The following is a 23,324-nucleotide window of genomic DNA, read 5'->3' as shown; positions in this document are numbered from 1 at the left end:
TTGGATAAGAGTAATGTCCTACCAAAGGGCTCTGACTGGCAAAAAAATGGACAATAAAATTATTTTTACTTTTGGAGTTCTGACCCCCCAAAGTTGGTCCTGGATGGACGAAGTTGCATTTTGAGGGCCCTATATCTTTTAAAGTAAAGGAGTTACAAGTTTTCTGATGCCAGATTTGAATTCTACACAAATAAGTATCCCAGGATACATACTTTTCAAAGTTGTAAAGGGTTCCTTTATACATTTATGGACCTCCAAACGTCGTCTTTCAAGCGTTACAACACATTTTTATGCTGACCCCCTAAATTTCAAATTGATGCCACGGAAAACGAAATGGAGTATGAAGCTCAAATTTTCGGGATTTTACTTTCTCATCAATATCTACCACCACACAGAAAAAGAAAAAAAAATTGAAGAGGTGCTGCGGTGCACATCCCTGGAGTTGACATGGAATGGGTCAGCTAAACAAACTATAGGGCAGTAACGGTATGTTCACATCTGAGTTGCAGTTACCTAGTGTATATGTGATATTTTTTTGTATGGGTCAAAGGTCATGAAGGGGTCACTTCAGGTATAAAACGAAATAACCTTTAAAATGCATCTTCTCCCACAAATTACGTAGGACAGTGACGCCACTTGCACACATGTATTGTAATTACCTAGTGTCTATAGGGTGTACACCCGATTTGGGGTCAAAGGTCATCAAACGAAATATCTTCAAAAATTTTTATTAGCTAAGAAAAACGTAGGACAGTAACGGTATATGCACACATAAATTGTGGTTGCCCAGTGTATATGCGGTATTTTTTAATTTGGGGTCAAAGGTCATTAAGGGGTCCCTTCCGGTATAAAACGAAATACTTATAAAATGCATCTTCTTCCACAAATTACGAGGACAGTGATACTGACTTGCACACATGCATTGGTGTTACCCAGTGTATATGGGGTGTACACAGATTTGGGGTCAAAGGTCATTAAGGGGTCACTTCCGGTATAAAACGAAATACCTTCAAAAAAATTTTATTTGCTAAGAAAAACAAAGGTCAGTAACGGTATGTTCATATATGAATTGTGGTTACCCAGTGTATATGTGGTATTTTTTTATTTTGGGTCAAAGGTCATCAAGGGGTCACTTCCGGTCTGAGACGAAAAACCTTCAAAATGCCCCTACTGCCACAAGTAACATGGCATAGTGATGCCACATGCAAATGTACATTGACACTAGCCAATGTCTATGGGTCAAAGGTCAATAAGGGGTCACAGCACGGCTGTGTTCGTGGTCTTAGACCACAGCTAAGTCTAGTTAAAACTTGTATAATCTTGTACTACTGCTACCTTTCAATTTGCAGTTTCAGGGTCTGTTTGACAATGTACATTTAACTTACCCAAGTCCTTGCAAACTCAATGTATGATGACCATAGCTTGAGATCTTCTGGGTTCTGTGTACATGTTCTCTGTGGATCAACAACAAACACATAGATGAAATATTGGAGAAAGAGGCACACAGCTCCACTCTGACACAAGTACATTTTGTGTATGTGTGTATATACATACTTGCATGTGCACCTCTTGCCACCTTCTGTTATAAAATTTCTGCGCTGCACAGTTTGTTTTTGTTTTTTGACATTTGCGTATCACTTCAGGTTTTACTAAAAGTTCGGTAGCTACATGTAATCAATTATATGCACCTGGTCTTAACTTACTAATAGCCATCTAAGGTTCAGAGACCTAACTGTACAATTTGTTGTTAAGTAAACTGGGATTTTGCATTTCTTTTTTTTTGTGACATAAATAAATGAATTCTTACCCTAAAGAGCCTGAGAATACGAGTTATGATGGTCATTTCAATCTCATCCTTCTTGAAGAAATAGTGCAGCCTCTGTGTACAAAAGATTCAATAACAATTATGATGAAGAGTTAGTTTATTTAAATGAAGCTTTTTAAAGAGTATACTAACAGCTCTAGAAATCGGATAACCACCAAAGTCTCACCTTCCCCTCAAATCTAACACAAGTTTTTTTTGTGTGCAGTGGAAGTGAATTACACATTTCTAGACTAATGCAGTGAGTGATACATTGAGGGTTGACAAACAGAAGGCCTTAACTCAAAAAGTGCCTTTTTGAGTAAAATAATATTTTGCATTGAGATGTGACCAAGTATTATTGTGTTATAGATGCAATAGGAAGTTGAATTGAGTTAAGGCTTTATGATTTTAAGAATCTGTGGGTATTACAGATTAGTTTGGTACCAGTACCCAAAATCTCAAAATGGCCAAAAGTGAGTTAAGGCCTTCTGTTTGTCAACCCTCGACATATTCTTTTTCAGTAGCAGTGATCTACTTTATACATTTAATCTGAAAATACTAGGCCTGCCTGTTGTCTTTCACACGGCAAAGGATAGTAAAAACAAAAAATCCTATCGTATATTGATATTCTCCAAGTTATGAAAATCAGAAAGTAACTTACATTTCTCCTTTTCTTGATCAAGTGCAGAAGATTCACTTCATACTGTAAAGATAAAATGGGAAGAGCGAAGAAAAGTAATGAGATAAAACTCAAACCCATACACACACACACACTTGATAGTTTATATTTAATAGTACCTACAATGTACTAGCTATAACCCTAACACGGACCATGGTTTTTTGCTATCGGAAGACAGAGAAGGAACGAAAAAGGGGAGAAGATGAACAAAGATTTCACTTGAAACCCTGGGAATTGACCCTGGACCCCATGAGTGCCATGCACACGATCACCGTCCTCATGCCACAGGGCATCGCTGGCCCGACCAGTGATTCTGTGAGCATATATACCCAGTGGTTTTCTTTGTAAGATATTGAAAGATTTTTATAGAGTTAGGGTTAACTAAAACAAGTAGACCTGAACAATATTAGAATTACGTATCCAGGCCATACAAAAAACATACATCATTAGCATTTTAAAATGACTGATTTTGAAGAAAACCATTTCTGATATTATTTGTAACTAAACTGAGCTCAAAAAGAAACTCATAATTTTTCACAAGGTCATATCTTGAAATCCTGTCCATCAAATTGAACCAAAATTGCACACAGATTTACTTCAATACTCTACTCTTAACAATTGTCAGTAATTCCAACTGACACAACAGCAAAATGCACTGACATGGGACAGCTTCCTGGACCACATTCACAGCCCAGCCCTGTTTCATGAAAAAAGTGTATGAAAAGCAGAAAGCAGCACAGTTTTATCATCTGTGCAAGGATCTTGTATGCATTCTCACAGATTTTTTGTCCTGGGTGCCAAATGTTGGGCTGTGAAAGTGAAGGAAGTCCAGGAAGCTGTCCCATGACAGTGCATTTTGATGTTGTGTCAGTTGGACAACTGCTTGGTTACTGACATGTGTTTTGAGTAGAGTATTAAGGTAATCCTGTGTGTAATTTTGGTTCATTTTGATTGACAGTATTTTAAGATATGACCTTGTAATTCACAAGTTGTAAAAAATTATAAGTTTCTTTTTGAGCTCAGTTTATTTGTATTTGAAAATTGAATGTACTAAAAATGTTTTCATGCGGCAGCAGCTTGTCATTCTTAATAACGTAGGTTTATTAGTACTCTTAAATTCTGAATCTAAGTCTCCAGAATCTATCCAAGTATTAGCTCTAAAGACAATTTCCATCAAAATTGTTCAACTTCAAAGTTAATCAATTTATCGAAACTTTTATAATGTGACATGATTTTGATGAGGACTTACTTGTATGTATTTGAGGAAATCCTCCTTGTCACGTTGTCTCCTTACAAGTCTGTACTCATGGTGTGTTCTTCTCTTGATTATAGCTCTGCAAATTGAAGTTATTAAAAAATAACACCAAACTTTGTTATTATTCAAAATTCACTTTACCCAGCCAGATATTTCAATAATTACGCATTGGGTGTAGAAACATGTTAGGAAAACACTCAAATACCGGTATGCAGAATTAGCAGGTTTAAAATTGGGGTTCCATAAATTTTGCCACATATAGGCTAATGGCAGTTAAATTCCAAGCTTCCCATCACTTGTAAGTTGTACCCATCTGCATCACATTTTCATTTTTGCCCAAACTTTATTTTCATTTCCATTTTAGTCAAAACAAGCTGAATCAGATCTCTTCTAAATCTGTTGCAATTTATGTCTGTAGAGCATTAATCCCTGATTTCATGGTCTTATCAACAAAGTAATAGGAAACACAGTCAAATTTCAAAATAACAAAAATTTAAAAAAAGAGTCACCTCATGATGATCACTTGACAAAAAAATATGTGACAGGAAACTTTTTCAGCAGTTTAGTTGTACGGGTGGGTAGAGGATGTAGTAATAATGGAAATTTAAGGATTACATCCTCATCATGTTTCTAGTGAACTTTGCAAATTTCTTTTCATTTTAAGGGGGTACTACACCCCTGTGGTAAATTCGTGACTATTTTTGCATTTTTCTCAACAAATAATAACACACTGGTAACAAAAGTTATGTATATTATTGGGGCAAGGAATCCAATTACTACACTGAAATTTCAGTGACTCAAGACAAGCGGTTCAGTATATATGATAGGAAGCGAGGTACATTCTAGCGGTACCTCTTTTCTTATCATAAATAATGAACCGCTTGTCTTGGGTCACTGAAATTCCAGTGTAGTAATTGGATTCCTTGCCCCAATAATATACATAACTTTTGTTACCACTGTTTTAATAGTTTTTGTCAACAATGCAAAAATAGCCATGAATTTATCAAAGGGTGTAGTACCCCCTTAATAAAAACAAACTCAAATTTTTCTCAATCTGTTGCAAAATGTCTGATTATCTGAGCATTTTAATACCTGTTTTGAGATGGTCTTTCATCAACAATATATATGTAATAGTAGTGATAGGCTGTACAGCCCCCCAAAAAAGGGTGATGTTTCAAAAAGCTTAGGGTACCTGCTGAATTGAAGCAGCTAATCCTCCTGAGCATTTTGACACCTTTAAAAAAAAATCGGTTGAAAAATGAGACAGTGTGGGCCAAAAAACTACGCGTAAGGGGATTTCTTGGGACCCCCCCCCCTATTTTTCACTATTTTGACAATTATGGGCGCGTTTTTTTGCTGCTTGTTGGATTCTAATGATTATTTACATGATTTTGGGTCCCCTGGATATATTTATGCAATTTTTACACAAATCGTATGTTTTGATGCAAGTTTAAGAGCCAATTTGGGATGTGAGGGCGCTGTTCAGCCTAATAGCTGTTACGTATCCCCTACTAAAATTTTATCATTTCTTATTATCAAATCAAAGCTACTGATAAATAACAGCATCTGTCCAAATTTGAACTCCGAACCTTATTTCACTTGTGCGTGGTACCCATTTGAAAATGTGTAGAGACGCTTCCATTGACTTACATTACATGTGATACAAAGATCGTTGACCCTGTATATTGCTATGGGCAGGTATCCTGTATTAAAAAACTAGCGCCACGGCCACACCAAATGTGATAAATGGCTGAAAATTTCAGAATATGGATGATGGATGATTATCTCTAGTATGATTACCTTAAAAATCAAAAATGGTTGCGAAAATGGCCGCTAAAAGGTAAAGCGCCCTCACTGCCTAATTTTACCCAAAACTGTTAATTTTAAGGACACTAAAAAGTTTCATTTGACACAAAATGCATAAATGACCTTCCTGTACCTAAAACTAGGTAAGTAGATACCAAAAATGCATTACATAATCTTTAATGTGATAAAATTCCCTTAAAACTAGAAAATAAAGGTCAAATCTGCCCCCCTTGTAAAGGCCGTTATTTGGCCCAAGACTGTCTCAATTTTAAATGATTTCAATAAAATTGGTGTCAAATTACTCAGAACAACAAGCTGCATCAAATAAGCTGGTACCCTAAGCTGTTTGCAACTACACCCTTATACAGCCTATCACTAGTAATAGCCATATAAATGAAAGTTTTGACAATAATGAAATTTTCCAAAATAATGAATCTAAATGAAATCATAACCTCATATTTCACTGAAAAAAATGTGACGGGAAACTATAAATCATTTCATTTCATTAGCCTAAAGCCTTGGAACTTTTTCTTTTTTTTAAAATAATTTATTTTGGCACAATTACCAAATAAAGTGCAACTTGCTAGACTTGAGTCCAGTCCTCATTTACTGAGTTTAGGGTTAGGTTTGGGGTAGGGCAGTCTTGTAATAAGACTAGTAGAGTTGCACCCTGTTCGGTAATTGCTCCTTTATTTATTTATTTATTTTTTTGGCAACTAAAAGAAGTCGGGTTTGGGCCTACTTTTTTTGGATACAGGGCATTAGTCGACATGCCAGCCTACATGCCACTAGTCTGACACTCCGCTAGTCTGACACCCCGCTAGTCCAACACGTCACTAGTCCGAATCTAAAATACACTCTGCCAGTCTGACACGCCACTAGTCCGAAAATGTGCTGTGCTAGTCCAAAGCAGAAAACCACTGTGCTAGTCCGAATCTGGAAAACACTCCTTTAGTCTGACACTGCGCTAGTCCGAATTTGAAAAACAATGCGCTAGTCCGAATTTGAAAAACACTGCGCTAGTCCGAATCTGAAAGACTGAATTTGGGAAACACTGCACTGCGCAGTGTTTTTCAGATTCGGAGCTAGTGCCGTGTTTTTCATATTCAGACTAGCGCTGTGGTTTTCAGTGTCGGACTAGCGCAGTGTCGGACTGAAGAAGTGTTTCCCCGATTCGCACTATAGCCAAAATAATAGTTTCTCTATCATGAGAGTATGAATGTACTGCGTGCACAGCGTAATGTCACAAGTTTAGTGGAATAATGGCACGATCGATTGTGCCTGGGGATTGTGCACGCACAAGAAATGCAGCGCTACCCAAAAGCGTGTGTGGTTGTCATTGCGTGCCTATTGAGCTCTCATGATCGAGAAACTATTATTTTAGCTATAGATATGTAGCGCAGTGTATAAATTAGGATTACGACTAGCAGTGTGTTGGACTGAAAAGTGTTTTCAGATTCGGACTAGCGGCGTGTCGAACTGTTGCAGTGCCTGTGGTTTTCATTTTCGGAACTAGCGTGCATGCTTTTTTCGGACTAGCGCAGTGTTTTTCATTTTCGGACTGACGCACTTGGCAAAGTATAGGGAATTTGTGTAGTCGGACTAGCGGCGTGTCAGACTAGAGGCATGTCGGACGTCGGACTAGCGGCGTGTCGGAGAGCGGTGCACCCTTTTTTGACCACAAACGAACTACCCCATTCACGCTGTACGAAGTTAGAATTAAAGGAGCCAGTTACCACGCCAGGCACCACTAAGCATGCAAAGTGCATAGCATCGGACTTTTGGTGATCCCTGTTATCTTTATTTACCGTGTCAGGCTGCTCATTAAATATTCATGAACCCAACACGCCACAAACACGTGGTCTTATTCGCCCGATCAGAATCGCTGCAATTGACCCGACATGGTTTTATGAATGAATTTTTGACCTTACTGGGCTCAGACATGCATTATTCAGTGATTTTGTAATATTCAAGATGGCTGCTCGGCTATGGCGAAAACAGAATGAAAATCAATGGTTCCGCTCGGAAAATATTGCCGCTTGAAAATTGACTTTTTCTGGCGTCAAACGAGCAAAAATTTCGATGACTGAAGATACTCAAATTTCATTTATCTGTAATTTTTGGTTATAATTTTTTGTTGGACATGGAATATTTTTTCTGACTTGGTCTTGGCTGGAAGCTTATTTCAAGTGGTCATCAGTGTTGGAAATAGCTGGTATCGCGTAGCAAAATGCTACACAATTTTATCAATTTACTACACAATTTTGGAGTTAAGTAGCATTTTTATGCCATAGACTTACACACTGAAGAATGTGAATATACCAAGAGAAAAGTAGTGACAGCAAATTTTGCTATGCATAAAAAAAATGCTAAATTCCAACACTGGTGGTCATGATGGATTTCACTGCGGAGGTTGCAGTTTTTCAACGGAGACGGACAATATGCACGAGCTGTTTTTTGCCAAATTTTACAAAAATTTCACCGATCCTACACACATGATTCGTCAGTTCTGTGCACGTGATGTCATGCAGTGGGTGCGTGGGGCAGTGCTAGACACAGTGTTCGAAATAAGCACTTATCCTCTTGTCCAAAAATCACTGGGGACAACCACATTGAGCTATGTACTTATCCCCTGGACAACCACTATATTTTACCTCCAAAAGTATGACACATTTTGGGGACAACCAAAATGTATTGAGGACAAGCAGAATTTATGCTTTAGTTATCCTCGGGATAACCTCCATATTTTCCTTATTTCGGACACTGGCTAGACATGTCCACATTGCTTATTATAGAGGGCGACATTCAATCCAAAAAGTTGTGTCCACAGTAGCTCACAGTCAATGGCTTAACTGTGTAATCCCCATAGGGAAATACAAAAATTTGAAATTTGGACACCAGAAACTTGACGATTAGTCTAAAAGTGCTGGTACTTTATCCTTGATACAGAAGTCAGCATGCAGTGAAAGTTAGATTTCATAAAATAAAATCGCCTTTGTGTAAAATGGATCATCGTGGTAAAAAATGGTGCATTACATGCTTTTTTGTACAGTAAGTCAGTGTAACTTAGGCATTGTCAATGATGGGCGCAGAAAAGTGCAGTTTTTTAAAAACAGACATTTGATATTTTGCCCATAACTTCGCTAATTTTTTACCTACAGACATGGTTGACCCCTCATTTTTTAAGTTAAATAATCACCTTTTTAAACAAAATAATTTCAATGTGAAATATCCTACTTGAAAATTTTGTGAACAGCAGTGCTAGGAAATTTGCATAATTTTAACTTGGACTTGGTAAGAAGTTTGATTCTGCAGGTTAAACGCCAATCAAACAATTTTTTTAGGACTTGTAACATCAACTTTTAGTAGAGATCTAGCAAAAGATTTTTTGGCACATCAACAGATTATAAACATAATTTATTGCACCACCCCTTTATACAGGACAAGCGGCTAGGGGATGCAGGGGTAACCTTGTCAATCAATGGTTATTCTATTGTCCACCAAAGTTAAGCTTATGATATCACCAATATATTTATATCCATGATCAATCCAATCGATAGGCAATTATCCCCAGAGGACCACTGTGCGAAAAGTTTAACGTGTGCGCATAAATCTGCATGGAATAAAAGTTAAATAATTATAAAATTACAATTTGAAATGAAATAAAAATTTATAATAATGAAAAATCATCACAATGTTATAATAATGATAAAAATAATAACTTTTATGTTAAATCATTGACCATTTATAATATAAAGCTACCAAGTAATCTACATTTTAATGTGAAGGTCTGAAAGGCAATCCCGGCAAACACAAAACATTTTTGGGTTTTGGGTTTTCGGTTTTGGTAAAAACGTTTTAATAATAAATGTCGGGTTAAATAAAGGTCATGAAAACATTTTAAAACGTTTTGTATGGAAACACACTACAAAAATATTTTTTAAATGTTTTCAAAATGTTATTGAAAAATATTTTCTGCAAACATTTTTTGCCAAATATTTTGTCACCACTTAAATAATGATATGTTTGAGAATATTTGCAGTAAGTTATCAAAAAATGTTTTTAATGTTATGAAAGTTGTATTCCCTTTATATACCCTTTATATAACCCGACATTTAAATATTTTCTGGTAACCTTTTTTAACCTTTTGCGAATGATGTTGAAAACTCGAAAAAAAATTGTGTTTGCTGGGTAATTGAACATAATTCAAAATTGAATAACACAATATATAAATAATAACAAAAATAATATTGCAAACTGTACTCAAAAGACACATTCCTATATTTGTATTGAGAATTATTAAAGTACTTAGTTTTAACCAAATAAAAAAACACAAAGCGCATTTTAATATAACATTTTTCTGCTAAATAGAATTGGTAATTTGTATTTGTATTCAAGTTAGGCCTACATTTTATGACAAGCTATATTCATGCTGTTCGTATGGATATTTATAATGTATAACGTTATACTGAATTCATATTTAGGCCTATGATAATGATTAAAAAATGTTTGAATTTCTTTAATAAAGAAATCTTATATGTGACCGTTAACACGAATGAGCCGTAAATGTCCTCAATTGTATTCTGAGTTACACAGTGTAAAATGGGCATGAAGGTCATATTCATAGGTATTTCAATTTGGTGCTACGTGTATCTCATTAAATGAGGTACACGTAGCACCAAATTGAGGTACCTATGAATACGACCTTCATGCCCATTTTACACTGTAACTCAGAATACAATTGAGGACATTTACGGCTCATTCGTGTATGTACGGTCACATATACCTTATATTCTTATATTAATATTATCATTATTTTGTTTATATTTTTATCATTGTTTTTTTAAATTTTTAATCGTAATCATAAAGAATAAATTAAGTCATGACAACTTGTTGTGCTGAATCCAGGTACCTGGCTCAATCACCTCGTAAAGTATTAAAGTGCGCCGCCGTAGCTTAATTCCATGATCTTGATCCTACTTTGATCGATATACATCGATCACTTATCGGATTAAGTATTGAACACAATAGATGAAGTATTTGATTGACAAGGTTACCCCTGCGTCCCCTAGCCGCTTGTTATACAGGCCACAAACAGTGTAGTGACATGGTTCCAAATTTGGCAACCTTATAAGTTATAAGCTTTAACATTTTCATTTTTAGTTTTTTACTAACTTGATTTCTTCTTTAGCAAACAATCCTACACGTTCTAACTGCTCAAGTTCAGGAATGGTTTCCTCGATATTCTGTTGCACGAATTCTGCCATGCTGTAATTTGCCTAGAAAGGCATAAAACAGATATTACTTAGCCACTGATTTATCGTCGTCGTCTGCCAAATTCGACACCTCAGCACGTGGGTCAGTTTGGGGTCATGGGCTTATTTTTTCAAAACAAAGATAATAAAGTTTAAAAATACTCAAATGTCTGATTTCAATCAATAAAAAATATTTTTTATATGTTTTACAATATTTTATTTGTTTTACATATCCATAAACTATTCTAAGCTTAACTTATTTTGTGAAATTTTAACCCATGTACGAGGCGAGGTGTTGTTATCAACAAAATGGCCACCAACATGGAAAGTGGTGATGATTTGTCTGTTGAAATAATTCAAGGTTTAGCACGTCATATTAATTGTCTGAGTGAAATAAATCGTGCCACTAAGAAGAGGGGCATCGAAAATATTCGTAAGGAAACTTTGAATAGAAAACATGCCTTAGAACCGGCGGTATTACAAAAAGTGTTTGAGCATGTTTTGAAACCTCTTTTGAAATGTTTTACTGATTCAATTGAGAAATGCAGAGAGTTGTCAGTGCAGCTGATCACTGATTTTATAGATGCTGTGCCAAATCCTGAAGAAAGTCTACCTTACTTGATTCCAACTATTGAGCAAAGGCTAGGAAACCAAGAAATAATTGAAAGCTCTGAAGAGATCAGGCTTTCCCAAGTTGAGTTGATAGTGAAAGTTGTGCAGAAAACAGATAAGAAAGTGGCCCCATTTCTTGATGATTTGGTCAAAATATTGCATCGAACAATTGTTGATCCATTCGCAGATGTACGCAAAAGTAAGCTGTAAGTGCACATGTCTTATAGCTAGGTCTATTCCGCAGCACTTTCATTTACAATCCAAACATTAATCAAGCCATTATTGCATACAATTAGCCACCAACATTCCAAGGTTCGGACGCAATGCGTTTACACAATTGGTGACGTCTTGCAGTATGGTAATCACAAACCAATGGACCAAGTTATTTCGCATCTAGCACAGCGATTGTTTGACCACTCGCCACAAGTACGTCAAGCTGTTACAGAGGTGGTTGGTAATTGGCTGCTCAATTTTATTGATCGGTATTCATACCATCATAAATTGATTCCATTGTTGCTGACGAGTCAAATGGATGAGCTCCCTGACATTAGACTAAAGGTAGGTGTAAATTAGGGGTTCATAATTCATTCATATATTTTCATGTCTAAACGGTTGCATAAACAGCCGTTTAGTCATGAAAATATATGAACGCCGTTCATACATACCAGAACATTTTGTGAATTTTATTTCATCAAAATAATAACAAAAAAGTACAAGTAACATTATTAAAAAACATGATTTTCCTGCATTTTCCATACCCGACAATCTTACATCCGGGACACCGGGCATAAACGTTGTTTATGCCCGGCTCTCGACCAATCATGCGCGCTGTTACATAGCGTGTATATGTATGAACAAATTTTAATTAAAACATAAAGCTTTGGTGTGAGTTTAATGTAACATAACATTTGGACAATGTCATGTCTAGATGATATTAATTATGATTAGTGCCGTCGTCGGCACCGTTTTTTAATGTCGACATGTCGATAAAATTCAGTATACCGACGTCGACAGTGTAGTCGACATAAAAAATTCTAAAAAAAAAAATTTTTTTTTTTTTTTTTAATTTTCAAAAATATTTTTGGCCAGAAAAGCAAGTTATAGGCCCAAATGACATTATTCAAGGTTGAAACCAGAGAAATACTGCTACTCAAAAAAAAAAATGCCAATTTTTTTTTTACAAAGTTGATACATTTGTATATTTTAATTACTTTTGCTTCTATTGAACAGCTAGCAATGCATACTAATTCAATGTGTCCCTGACTGTTCAATAGAAAGGTAATAATCAAAATAAACAAATTTATCCAACTTTGTAAAAAAAATTGGCATTTTTTTTTTTTTTAGTAGCAGTATTTCTCTTGTTTCCAAACTTGAATATTACAAGTAATTTTTTTATAAATTTTTTTGAAAATTAAAAAAAAAAAAAAAATTTTTATTTTTTTTTTTTTATTTTTTTTTAGAATTTTTTTTTGATGTCGACATGTCGGGATTCGTGTGCGATCGTCGACATTATGTCGACATAAGGCATGTCGAGGACGGCACTAATTATGATGCATTTACCATACTGTTTTTGAATATGTTTTAATTATAAATAAAATTTTTGTTATTTTTACAGGCAGTAAAACTATGGGATGAAATCGGCACCAAGTATGAGTCTGAAAATGAGAAAGACCTTAAAGACCAAATGGACTTCACAAAACCAGATGTTGCAACACCACCAGGACAGAGTAGGTCTCTTTGCACTTGTCAATTAGGAAGCTTTGTATTATGCATATGTAAACAACAACAAAAATTGCGAAAGAATTCAGATAAAGGTGTAGCTCTCTCATCATCCTCACTTAAGTCAATAAAAGGGTGCTACACTACAACCTAATGTTGATACACTGCCTGTTATAAAAACTTACAAATTTTTAATAAAATATACATGTTTGTCCTCAGTAGTCAGTGCAGTACTAACACTATTACTTCCCTATTCGGCGAGAATGTCAATTTTGACATCCTTGTCTGTTTACAAACAGAGAGGTAGACAAAAGACCTGTCAAAACTGTAAGGTTCAGTTCCATGTCCAAACACTCAAGTATCTGAAGGATGGTCCACAATAGAGTGATTCACGCAACATGAAAAGGGATTAAAAAAGCTGTGAAGTAGAACCATGTGCTTCTATTGTCCAGTTTGCCATCAAGATTTTGAATGCAAGCAGTTCAGACCCAGAACACGATCATGTCAGTAAATGAATATTTTGTTCTGGGACTGATGATTTGTAGTTTGTCCTTAACTAGAAAATCAACCATAATTTTCAACATTGATTTGAGAATCTATTATGTTTGTAATTAATTTCTTTTAGGTTTAATTTTTAGGTAAGTTTGTGACAAAATAAAAAAGTATTTTATACCCAATTTTCAATGCAAAGTATATAAATTTCAAGAAAGAGATTGAGAATGTCACCTGGGTCATTGACTGTCATTTTCATAACACAAAAATCAAATGTAAAAATTGAAATGTACTGATAACTTGATCAAATATGATCAAATATTGAAACAATTAACCAAATGTTTTCCTTTTTCGTTGTTTTGGTTATTTACTGTTGGCCTTTAATATCATTCTTCAGTAGCTCAGCTCAATTTGTTTTGTTTTTATGTGCATTCCAGCCAGCAGACCAAATCTTGGCTGCCGCACACTCATCTTCCGTCACCTATCCAAGATTCTTCCTGGCCTGGTCAATGACCTATCAGACTGGACTGTCGCCAATCGTTTGATGTCTTCCAAACTCCTGCATGTGCTGCTCTTGAATGCTGAGGATCATACCACACAACACATGGAGAAACTACTCTCCGGGATGTATAGAGCTTGTGGAGATGAAGAACAAGAAGTGGTACAACAGGTAGGTTGGATACAAATTATCCTCATGCTCCTTCTCCCCCTCCTCTTCATCCTCCCCTCCTCCTCTATCAATCCACCCAGGGTTGTACCTTCCTTAAATACTACCTTAACATGTTTCTAAGTAGCCAGTTTGGGCTGGTAATTTAAAAAGACCAAAAATATTTCCTGTTTACCATCAGTCAAAATGATCCAAAAGTGTACACTACCTAGGGGTGTGATTTTCGGGTAATTTTGTGCCCGGGTAATTTCGGGTAACCGGGTACGGTACCTGAAATTGCAAAAAAAAAAAAAAAAATTCAAAGTCTTTTTTTGGTTTTGTAGTGTCTCTGGACCTAGACCTAAATGCTAGGATCATTCATGGTTGACCTAAAAAAAATTGAATTTTGCACATTGTTTTGTGTTTTAATATGAAAATTGATACATAGTTTTCATGTCATACTCTATTAATGATATCAAAATGCATTCAAATTCAATTTTTCCTGCCTGGGTAATAGGATTATCAGGCGGGACTCGAATTCCCGGGACTCACTCACACCCTTAACAATACCAACCGACTGACTGTACTTTGATATGTTACATGTACCTGTTTGATAGTGAAGTTACTGACCACTGTTTGATAGTAAAGTGATTAAGTGACCCACCACTGGCATTTATGCACAGCCCTGCTTTATCGTCTTCCACATTTTCCTCCTCCTTCCTCTCTTCACCATCAACCCACTGCCAGGTCTGTGCCTCTTTAAATGCACCTTACATGCTGATCAATCTACAACTTAAATTTGTACTTTACAATGTACATGTTCCAGTTACTGACCAGTCTGGTGACCAGCTAATTTTTTTAAATTTCATATATTCCATGAGGTATTTATCTCCCAGTCACCTTTCTCAAGTTTCTGATCAAGGCATTTGATTTCTTATTTGTGTACATGTACATCCATATCAAAACGATGCACTTGTCGGCTGCTACATGTACATGTGGCTCATTTCACATATTAAAATGTAGGAATAAATACCAGACTCATCTCAAGTGGAGGTCACCTCAAATCATACCGAAGTCACTTGTTTTATAAATACAGAGAACATATTCCTAAACCATATGACTTGGGATGATTTGAAATGACCTCCACTTGAGATGAATCTGGTATTTATTCATAGCTATTATGTGAAATGAGACACATGTAGCAGCTTGCGCATTGTTTTGAAATGGATGTACACATTTGCTTTTTGAAGTTATTTTCTGAGAGTAGATGGAAAACTATAGTCAGTACTCTGCAAAGAGAGGGCAAGACATGGGTTAATTAACGAAGAGTGGAAGGAAGAAAGTTGCTCAGCTGAGACTGAATAACTTGCCTTTTTCATTGTTTTAGGTTTTGAAATCTGCTGAATTAGTTGGCTTCTTTGTTAGCCCAGAAGTATACTGCAAGCTAGTGCTACCAGCTGTACAGTCTACAAGTAGCCCATCAGTACTGATGACCTGTGCTGCAATAATGAGGGGGACTCCACGCATGGTACTACAACCTCATCTTGAAGATATCTGTAATACATTGGCTCATCCTGAGGTTTGTCACGGTGAACAGGTGAGGGAAATTTTAACTCTCAGATCAGAATGAACAGGAAAAAAGTTCCAGTTAACAGATTTCTAATACAGGAAATCATATTTTACGGTTCCAAACTTTTTCTTCATTTGGAGACCTAAACTACACTAGGGGTTACCCCCTTGAAAACTCATCAGTTTTGACCTATTTGTATACTGCCCACGACCATTTTCTTCTTTTCTGTATTTTTTATCCGCCCTCATTTTTTCTTCCCTTTTCTTTCTCCATTCCCGTTTTTTTTTTTTTTCTCCTTTTTTGGCGCCTCTCGTTTGTCGCCCTAGGCGACCGCCTTTACCTGGCCTAATGGTCGGAATGGGCTTGTTTCAGAGAAGTACTGCAGTCTTTTTCTCTGATTGACGTGAGTACCCTGTTAATGAGCTACACACAGGGAGCTTTGTGGTCCCTTCACAACTCTTTGACACATACATGTAATCAGCCAATCAGATTGTAGGTTTGTTGTTATGATTGTCAGACGAATGAATCGGCCAATCAGAACCCCACTTCCGTGTTTACACTGCAAGCTCTCAAAATGTAAAGAAGTGACGTTCTTCTCTGGAATGTACTTTTTTTCATGAGGCTCAAGTATGGGAATTTTTTTCTAGTTCAATGATATTTTGGTGTGGACCAGCAGCGGCTGTTTGATGCAATATATTGCCAGGTCAAAAGAGAGTCCAGACCTTTTTTTTTTTTTTTAATGCTGGGGTAGAATTTCATCACATATTGCAAATCAATTTTGGTTCTCAACAAGAAATCAAATTACAAGTCTCTGGATTCTTATGAAATTTAACGCTTCTGTTTTATTCCCCTCAATACTACAGCAATCCTACCAGTATCAACTACTAGCCTGTGTTGAATCTATTATTGGTACCAGTCAACAGGATGTCAGCAATGTCAGCCTTCAGTTGTTTACCATACTTCTCACAATTTTGGCTCTGGCCAGAGATGAAGATTTCAAAATAAAGGTGAAGTAGAGCAAATCTAATAAGCATTGTAAACTTGAGTTAAAGTGACTATTTGCTTAATCTGAACATTATAAAGTTCATCAGAATTAAGGTTTTTGCATTTTTGTTACAAGCATGTGCTGATGAAACAAATGACAAAGGTGGAAGCATAAAAGTAACAGGGTGTACGTACGTACATGTATTTATGAGCTCAATATGTAAACTTAGTATATGGGGCCTGAAAAAAATTGTTTGATTGGCATAACCCGACCCTAAAAATAGGCCCGACCCTAGACTTGCAAAAAAAAATGTAAAAAAATGTAAATTAAAAAAAAATGTTAAAAAAGTTCCAATTTATGCAATTTACAGCTTAAAATGTGTGTAAAAAAATTATTTAACAAAAATTGCCAACCGACCTACCCTAATTGGTTTTTTTTATGTTACGCCATATTTTTTTAGGCCTAAGTACCTTGTTGAGACAATACATTCAAACAACTTTGATATCATTATTAACAACAACACAGGTGAAAGAAACAATCCAAAAGCTAGCAACTGCCCAGAATCTATCGGATAGTAGCGCTCTATACCAGACTCACACCAAGCAGGTATTAGATAACCTACGCGGTACCTATGAACAATGGACAAGCTATTCGGTTGAAAGATTGGTCTTTGATGTCTTGTTGTCAGAAGCAGGTAAGGTTAAATTGATTACACACCATTAACTTCTGAAAATGGTAGAGCTACACATTGCACTCCTGGGAATGTTTAGGAGTAAGGAGAGCTGTAAGGGAGTGATTCAGTTTACAGTTTGAGATTCAAGATTACAGGAGAGTTGCTCATCGCTCTTCTTGAGGAAGTTTAGGTGAGCTTTAAGGAGAGTGCTTGCTCTTCCTGGAATCAAAAGTCAAGTAATAATATACACTTAATTAGGTCTGATAATGAGGTCTGATAAGGTAAATGTGTAGTTAGATGTAGAATATTTTGAAATGGTTCAACAGCACATCAAAGAAATCTTATGCAGACATTCTGCAGCATGCATATAATATATGTTACCATACTTTTGAAACCTAAAGGAAGAAGGACTCATGGAGAAGTCTCAAAGACTTTGAGCTTGTCACCCCCTTCTGTTGTCATTGCTGTTGTTTACTGTCCTTACGATATTCCTATCCAACCCACAGGTGCTGTTGTAGGGGAGCATCTTGATGACATCATCCCAATGCTACGCACCAATCTCCATCCCGACAAAGACCCAGAGTTGCGTCTCAAGTTCTTCTCCCTCCTCTCCCGTCTAGTCATGAGCGCTGGAGAAACCTTAGACTCCACACACAGGTTTGGAGACTTCACATTGGTTGTGGTCAAAGACATGGTGATTCCTAATGTCATGTGGCATGCCGGTAGGGTTGCGGCAGCTATTAGGACCATAGCTGCCTCGTGTCTGTGGGCTCTGCTACAGAGTGGCATGCTAAATGCTGAAAGAGTAAGTAGTTGTTTTTTAAAGTTTATTTCAAGAAAGTTCACAAGGTATCTTAACCAATTTTTGCTGGACCATGAAGTCCAGCTTCCAGAAGTGTATCTTACTTGCTTACTGAGTAGCCTTTTGATAACCTTTTGGACACCTTTTGCTCTTAATTGGACATCTCAAAATTCCAAGAAGGTATGACCACCCGAGTGGTGTCACATGAAAGAGCAAAAAGTATGAAATATAATAAAAAATATTCCCCATCCGGGGGTGACACTCATGATAAGACCCGGGTCAGTATGGTCAGAGAACTTTGCATGTGACATACTTGTGGCAGTAATTGATTTGTTTGTAAGTCCAAAGCTACTGCCAAAGCCCCATGGTTCACCTATGGTGTGGTAACCACTCTAGTTTTGTTTAGGTATCTGAAAGAATAGAAACACAGTTTTCAAAAGGTGATGATCATTTTATACACTGGGGTTCTAAATTCTTGGTAGGTTGTGCGATTCTTGAGTTATGGACTAAATGACTAAAATCAATTTTTATTTCATGATTTCAATAAAAAACCTACAAGACCTGCCAAACTGTGAGTGGAACTGAGAAAACTGATTTAAATTCTCACAAGAGAAAAAAAGCTGTGAGATTGCTGCAAAACTCCTTTTGCAAGAGTGCAGGTTGATTCCCCTAAATCTTTGCATGTTCTAGACACAACATACAACTGAGAATCTGCTCATCGAATCAGATTCCATCGAGCAGGGTGTGACTTCATTGAACCCCTCCCTGATGCTCTGCTATTTACATTTCATTAAAGTTGGTACAGCATCAAGTATATGAACTGGAAGTCACAGGTTCAAGTCCTGTATTTTGTTTGATTTCTGGTAAGAAGTTATCTTGGAACTTTTGAAAGGTAGCACTACTAACAGTGAAATTGCTAACAATTCTCATATCAGAAGAACTTTTTGACTTCAACACTACTTAAAATTTGATCGCTTACCGGGAGCGCTTTCACAGTACCAACTGCGTCCTTAGCCGGATGTTATGGCTCTGATGATTTATGGAAAAAAGGACCAAACTTGAACAGAGGCACTGGACTAGACTTAGATCCAGTCTGGGACAACTTACTCATACCCAAGACCACCAGGGGGACGAGGGCAACACCTTTGACGTCATCTTCTTCTAGTGTGACGTCATCGAAGGTTGTCAACTAGCCATAAATCATCAGAGCCATAACATCCGGCTGAGAACGCAGTTGGTACTGTGAAAGTGCTCCCGGTAAGCGATTAGTGTTGAAGTAAAAAAATTCTTATAATTTAATTTATACCACTACGTATGAATATTCAATTTTATTTTAATTCTCATATCATTTTATGCATCATTCAGGCTAACAGCATAATGGATGATTTACTTCCCCATCTCAACACTCTCCTGGAGGAAGATGCCCCTTCCACTCGTCTCATCACCTGCCGCATCATCCAGAAGATCCTCGCCATCTGCGGATCCACCTTCCATCCGGATCGTCTCCACACCATGTACATGGAGCTTCTCAAGCGTCTTGATGACAGCAAGGATGAGATCCGGATTGCCGTCTCAAAGACCTTCATGACCTTCTTCAGCTGCTTCCCTAAGGAATATGATGTGGCCTTCTATAGGGCGCATCTGGAGACTCTGTACAGAGGATTGTTAGTACACCTGGATGATCCAGATCAGAATATACAACAAGCTGTTCTTGGTAGGTGTTGGATAAACATGTACCGTAAAAACTTGATAGTTAGCATATGTGCTTACTATCAAGCGCGTTTAAAACATGCAAACATGAAGTGCCCCATCCACAAAAGTATAAAGGGTTTTGAGCAAATCACCGATACACATAGTTTTATACAAACAAGTAAACCTGCAAATTTGTGTCTCAACCCCATTAGCTCAGTTGGTAAAGCGCCGGACTTTGGTACAATTTAAATGTTTTCAAAAGTGCTAGATAGGAAGCATATATGCTAACTATTGAGTTTTTACGGTATGTGACCATCCACATCCACTGTACTGACACATGAAAAAAATAAACGAATAAAAAAATCCATTCCACATTAGGTTTTCAATTTCAATTTCAATTTCTTTGCATTGACAATAATAAATCTTGTTTAGTTAAAATAAGAAGTGTGCATACACACTGCGCTTAATTCAGATATGATCTCATACACACAGGCAGAAGTTTAAAATATGCAAATTGTGTCAAAATACAATGCATGTGAGCTTGGATGTTATTTTGTAACTGGTACGGTTGTTGTAAGTGATTATGCTAGTTTGTATAGGTATACGGCATATGATATTTCGTCAGATTGACAATATGTGAGACGCAACATTCTGAGTTTAAATTATATTATTTTATTTCCATTGTTGATTATTTTCAGATGTGTTGAAGGTAGCAGCTGCCATCCATCCTCCACTGATGCTAGAAGAGGTGGAAGCAGTCAAACATAAACATAGGAACTTCTTGTACTGTGATGAGCTTATAGGGCATATCAAGACGCTATCATAACATAAAGTCATAACATAAGTGACGACACAATTCGTAATGTGTGTGCAAGAAAGGCATACCGTATTTCGTCAAATAACCGCCCCCGGGGGGCGTTACATTTTCCCAAGGGGGGGGCGTTTATTCAAGGTCAATTTTAGAACGATAATTCCCGTTAAAATCATTAGGTAAACTAAAAACACACGCTAAAATGACGAACTATGAACTAGAAACACTGACTTCTGGCTCACTTCTGGGTTTCTGATCCAGATTTTCGCCAATTATTGACGCTATTATCGACCATGTGCGCAACTTGGTAAGCTTACTACTTAAGATAGCATGGAAATATCGGCATTTTTTATACATCTTGGTTGAAAAAAGTGGCGGAGGGCATTTATTTGAGGAGGGGCGACTATTTGACGAAATACGGTATGTGCAATAGCTGCTTTTTGTTGCACTTACAGTCCAACCTTCCTTATCCGAACTTCTTTTATATGGATCTCTATATTATCCGGGCATGTGGTCTTCATAGAAAAATATGTTTTAATGCTTTGAGAACTTGATTTCATGCATTGAAGTTTTTGGATTCCTCTGCAAATTCAATTTTAAAATCTATCATGAGGCAGCCATATTGCACATACGACTTTCTTGTACATAAACAATCATTAGTACTAGCTTACATTGTATATTGAAGTATGCCCACTATAATAGTGTGTCTCATCTGGTTCTGGTTCTGGTTAAATACTTCTCAACACTTTCTACAAAGCCAGGCGAGAAGGGTATTGTGCGCAGAACGTCAGATGCTAGTTGTTTCGAGCTGTGTTTTGTTGGTGTTTTAGGACTTGAGAGTAACGCAATGCTGGATTACAGTGGCAGATTTGAATCGCACACGCTAACCTAATTCTCTGAGGTGTATACACACTCGCAGAAGGGAGATATCTCCATATGCTGCCGATGTAAACGCACTGATTCGAATCTGCCATCATGAAATTCAACATGGAATTACTCTCATCTTGAGATGAGGCACACTGTAGTTTCAGTCTATTATAGTGCTGATGCTGATCAGGGTCTTAGCTAGGATTTGACAAGTGCCTGTCATTTTCACCAAAAGTGCCTGTCCAAAATTTGACCTAAAAACATAAACCAGACCTCTGCCCCCTTTGGGGTCTCAGTTCAAATAGCCTTGATTTATTTGTCTGGTCTTGTTTTGGTTGACAGAATTTCTTGAAGCAATACTTTTAGAATTTAGCAAATGTCACAGGCATTAGTTTTGCCTGTCCCATGAGCAAATTGCCTGTCCAAAATGACAGGTGGCTAGCTAACACCTTGGTGCTGATATCAGAAGTATACTTCCTGCAAGATAAACTATCTACAATATTAGTCAACTTTGTCAGGACCACTTTTAGAATAAAAGTCATTAAATTACACTGATAGATTGTTGATAGATGAGGGTTTGCACTGACCTCATAGAAGTGTCCAACATTGATCGATAGGAAAGAGGGGGATTCAGGAGTACATGTAAGTAAGGTATCAAACAAATTTTCCATAACATATCAATTACAACATTTACTTAGATGTAGAAGTGGATGCACTACTTGGACTTCACAAGATAGAGTATCCCTCTATCTTGATTACAATGGCCAAAACTTGACAACCCTGTGCCAAAATATGACAACCACACCCACATTTGCAAGTTAACCTAAGGTGAAGGTCATGATGACTATGTTTTGGTATCATTTAAATATTACAGATAGTAAAGGTAATAGTAACCACATACAAAGACCATGCAAATATTTTGGGTTATTGAGATATTAGGAAATAATAATCTGAAAATTTTGTTCTTTTTGAACAATTCCAAAGAAAAATAAAGATGTTTAACTCACATTTTAATTTTAGTGGTGTTTCACCACTACACTAGTGGTTTCATCAGACTGGCAACCCATCACATCTGACTGTTTCCTTTTATAGGCAACAGGAAATAAAGGGTGTGATGAAGTGGTCAAAGATGTTGGCAAGAACGTAGGCACCTTGTCCTTGTTTTAGAGTCTCATGTTCCTTTTTGCAGATCCAAATGGCTTCTTGCAGTCACCTGGTAGTCTTGTCATTTTCACGACAAATGACTGTGGAGTCCTCCCACTTGATAGAATGATTCGTAGAAGCCACATGATTCGAGATGGCAGATTTGTGAATGTCTGTGAAAGATTTGCGATATGCCAGCTATAATGGTTTGCCAGTTTGATGAAACCACTACTATGGTGGTAAAACATCTTCATTTTACCTTGGAATTGCTGAAGAACAAAATTCTCAGTTGAAATTATCATTCCAAATGAACTTGTCCACTGATGGTGGCCGCCCTGGAAAAAATTCTTAAGTGTCCAGGGGGCTAAATAGGTCAAATGTATTCCACTTTGTTTCTTTGTTAATCATTTTCTTGATACTATACTGAAGTAGGGTAGTTTTCTCTTTCATGAAATAAACTAGTTCATTTAGTAACATGTTTATAGGTCATGCAGGGCTGTACTGTACTTTCTT

General features: G+C 36.8%; 2 protein-coding genes across 2 annotated transcripts in view; one reads left to right on the top strand and one right to left on the bottom strand.

Annotated features, from left to right (window-relative positions):
• The window catches only part of LOC140164671 (U3 small nucleolar RNA-associated protein 6 homolog), a 42,659-nt gene extending 31,773 nt beyond the window's left edge, over positions 1-10,886 (bottom strand). The window contains exons 1-5 of the mRNA XM_072188016.1: positions 10,720-10,886; positions 3,733-3,817; positions 2,466-2,507; positions 1,808-1,879; positions 1,386-1,454 (exon numbers count right to left, since the gene is read on the bottom strand). Coding sequence (XP_072044117.1) covers positions 1,386-1,454; positions 1,808-1,879; positions 2,466-2,507; positions 3,733-3,817; positions 10,720-10,811 — 360 coding nt within the window. The 5' untranslated portion in view covers positions 10,812-10,886. The remainder of the gene's footprint in view (positions 1-1,385; positions 1,455-1,807; positions 1,880-2,465; positions 2,508-3,732; positions 3,818-10,719) is intronic.
• A 207-nt stretch (positions 10,887-11,093) lies between these two features.
• Positions 11,094-21,371, top strand: LOC140164665 (dynein axonemal assembly factor 5-like). Its single transcript, XM_072188009.1, is given in 11 exon segments — positions 11,094-11,612; positions 11,614-11,671; positions 11,674-11,969; positions 13,027-13,138; positions 14,060-14,292; positions 15,656-15,865; positions 16,702-16,845; positions 17,349-17,517; positions 18,003-18,301; positions 19,664-20,012; positions 20,689-21,371. Coding segments are annotated over 11 exon segments (2,502 nt in total). The 5' UTR covers positions 11,094-11,108; the 3' UTR covers positions 20,817-21,371.
• The last annotated feature ends 1,953 nt before the right edge of the window (positions 21,372-23,324 follow it).

Source organism: Amphiura filiformis, chromosome 11 (genome assembly GCF_039555335.1).
Source record: "Amphiura filiformis chromosome 11, Afil_fr2py, whole genome shotgun sequence".
Lineage (NCBI taxonomy): Eukaryota > Metazoa > Echinodermata > Ophiuroidea > Amphilepidida > Amphiuridae > Amphiura > Amphiura filiformis.
Note: the sequence above shows the minus strand (reverse complement) of the source record. Positions and strands in the feature narration are given on the sequence as shown.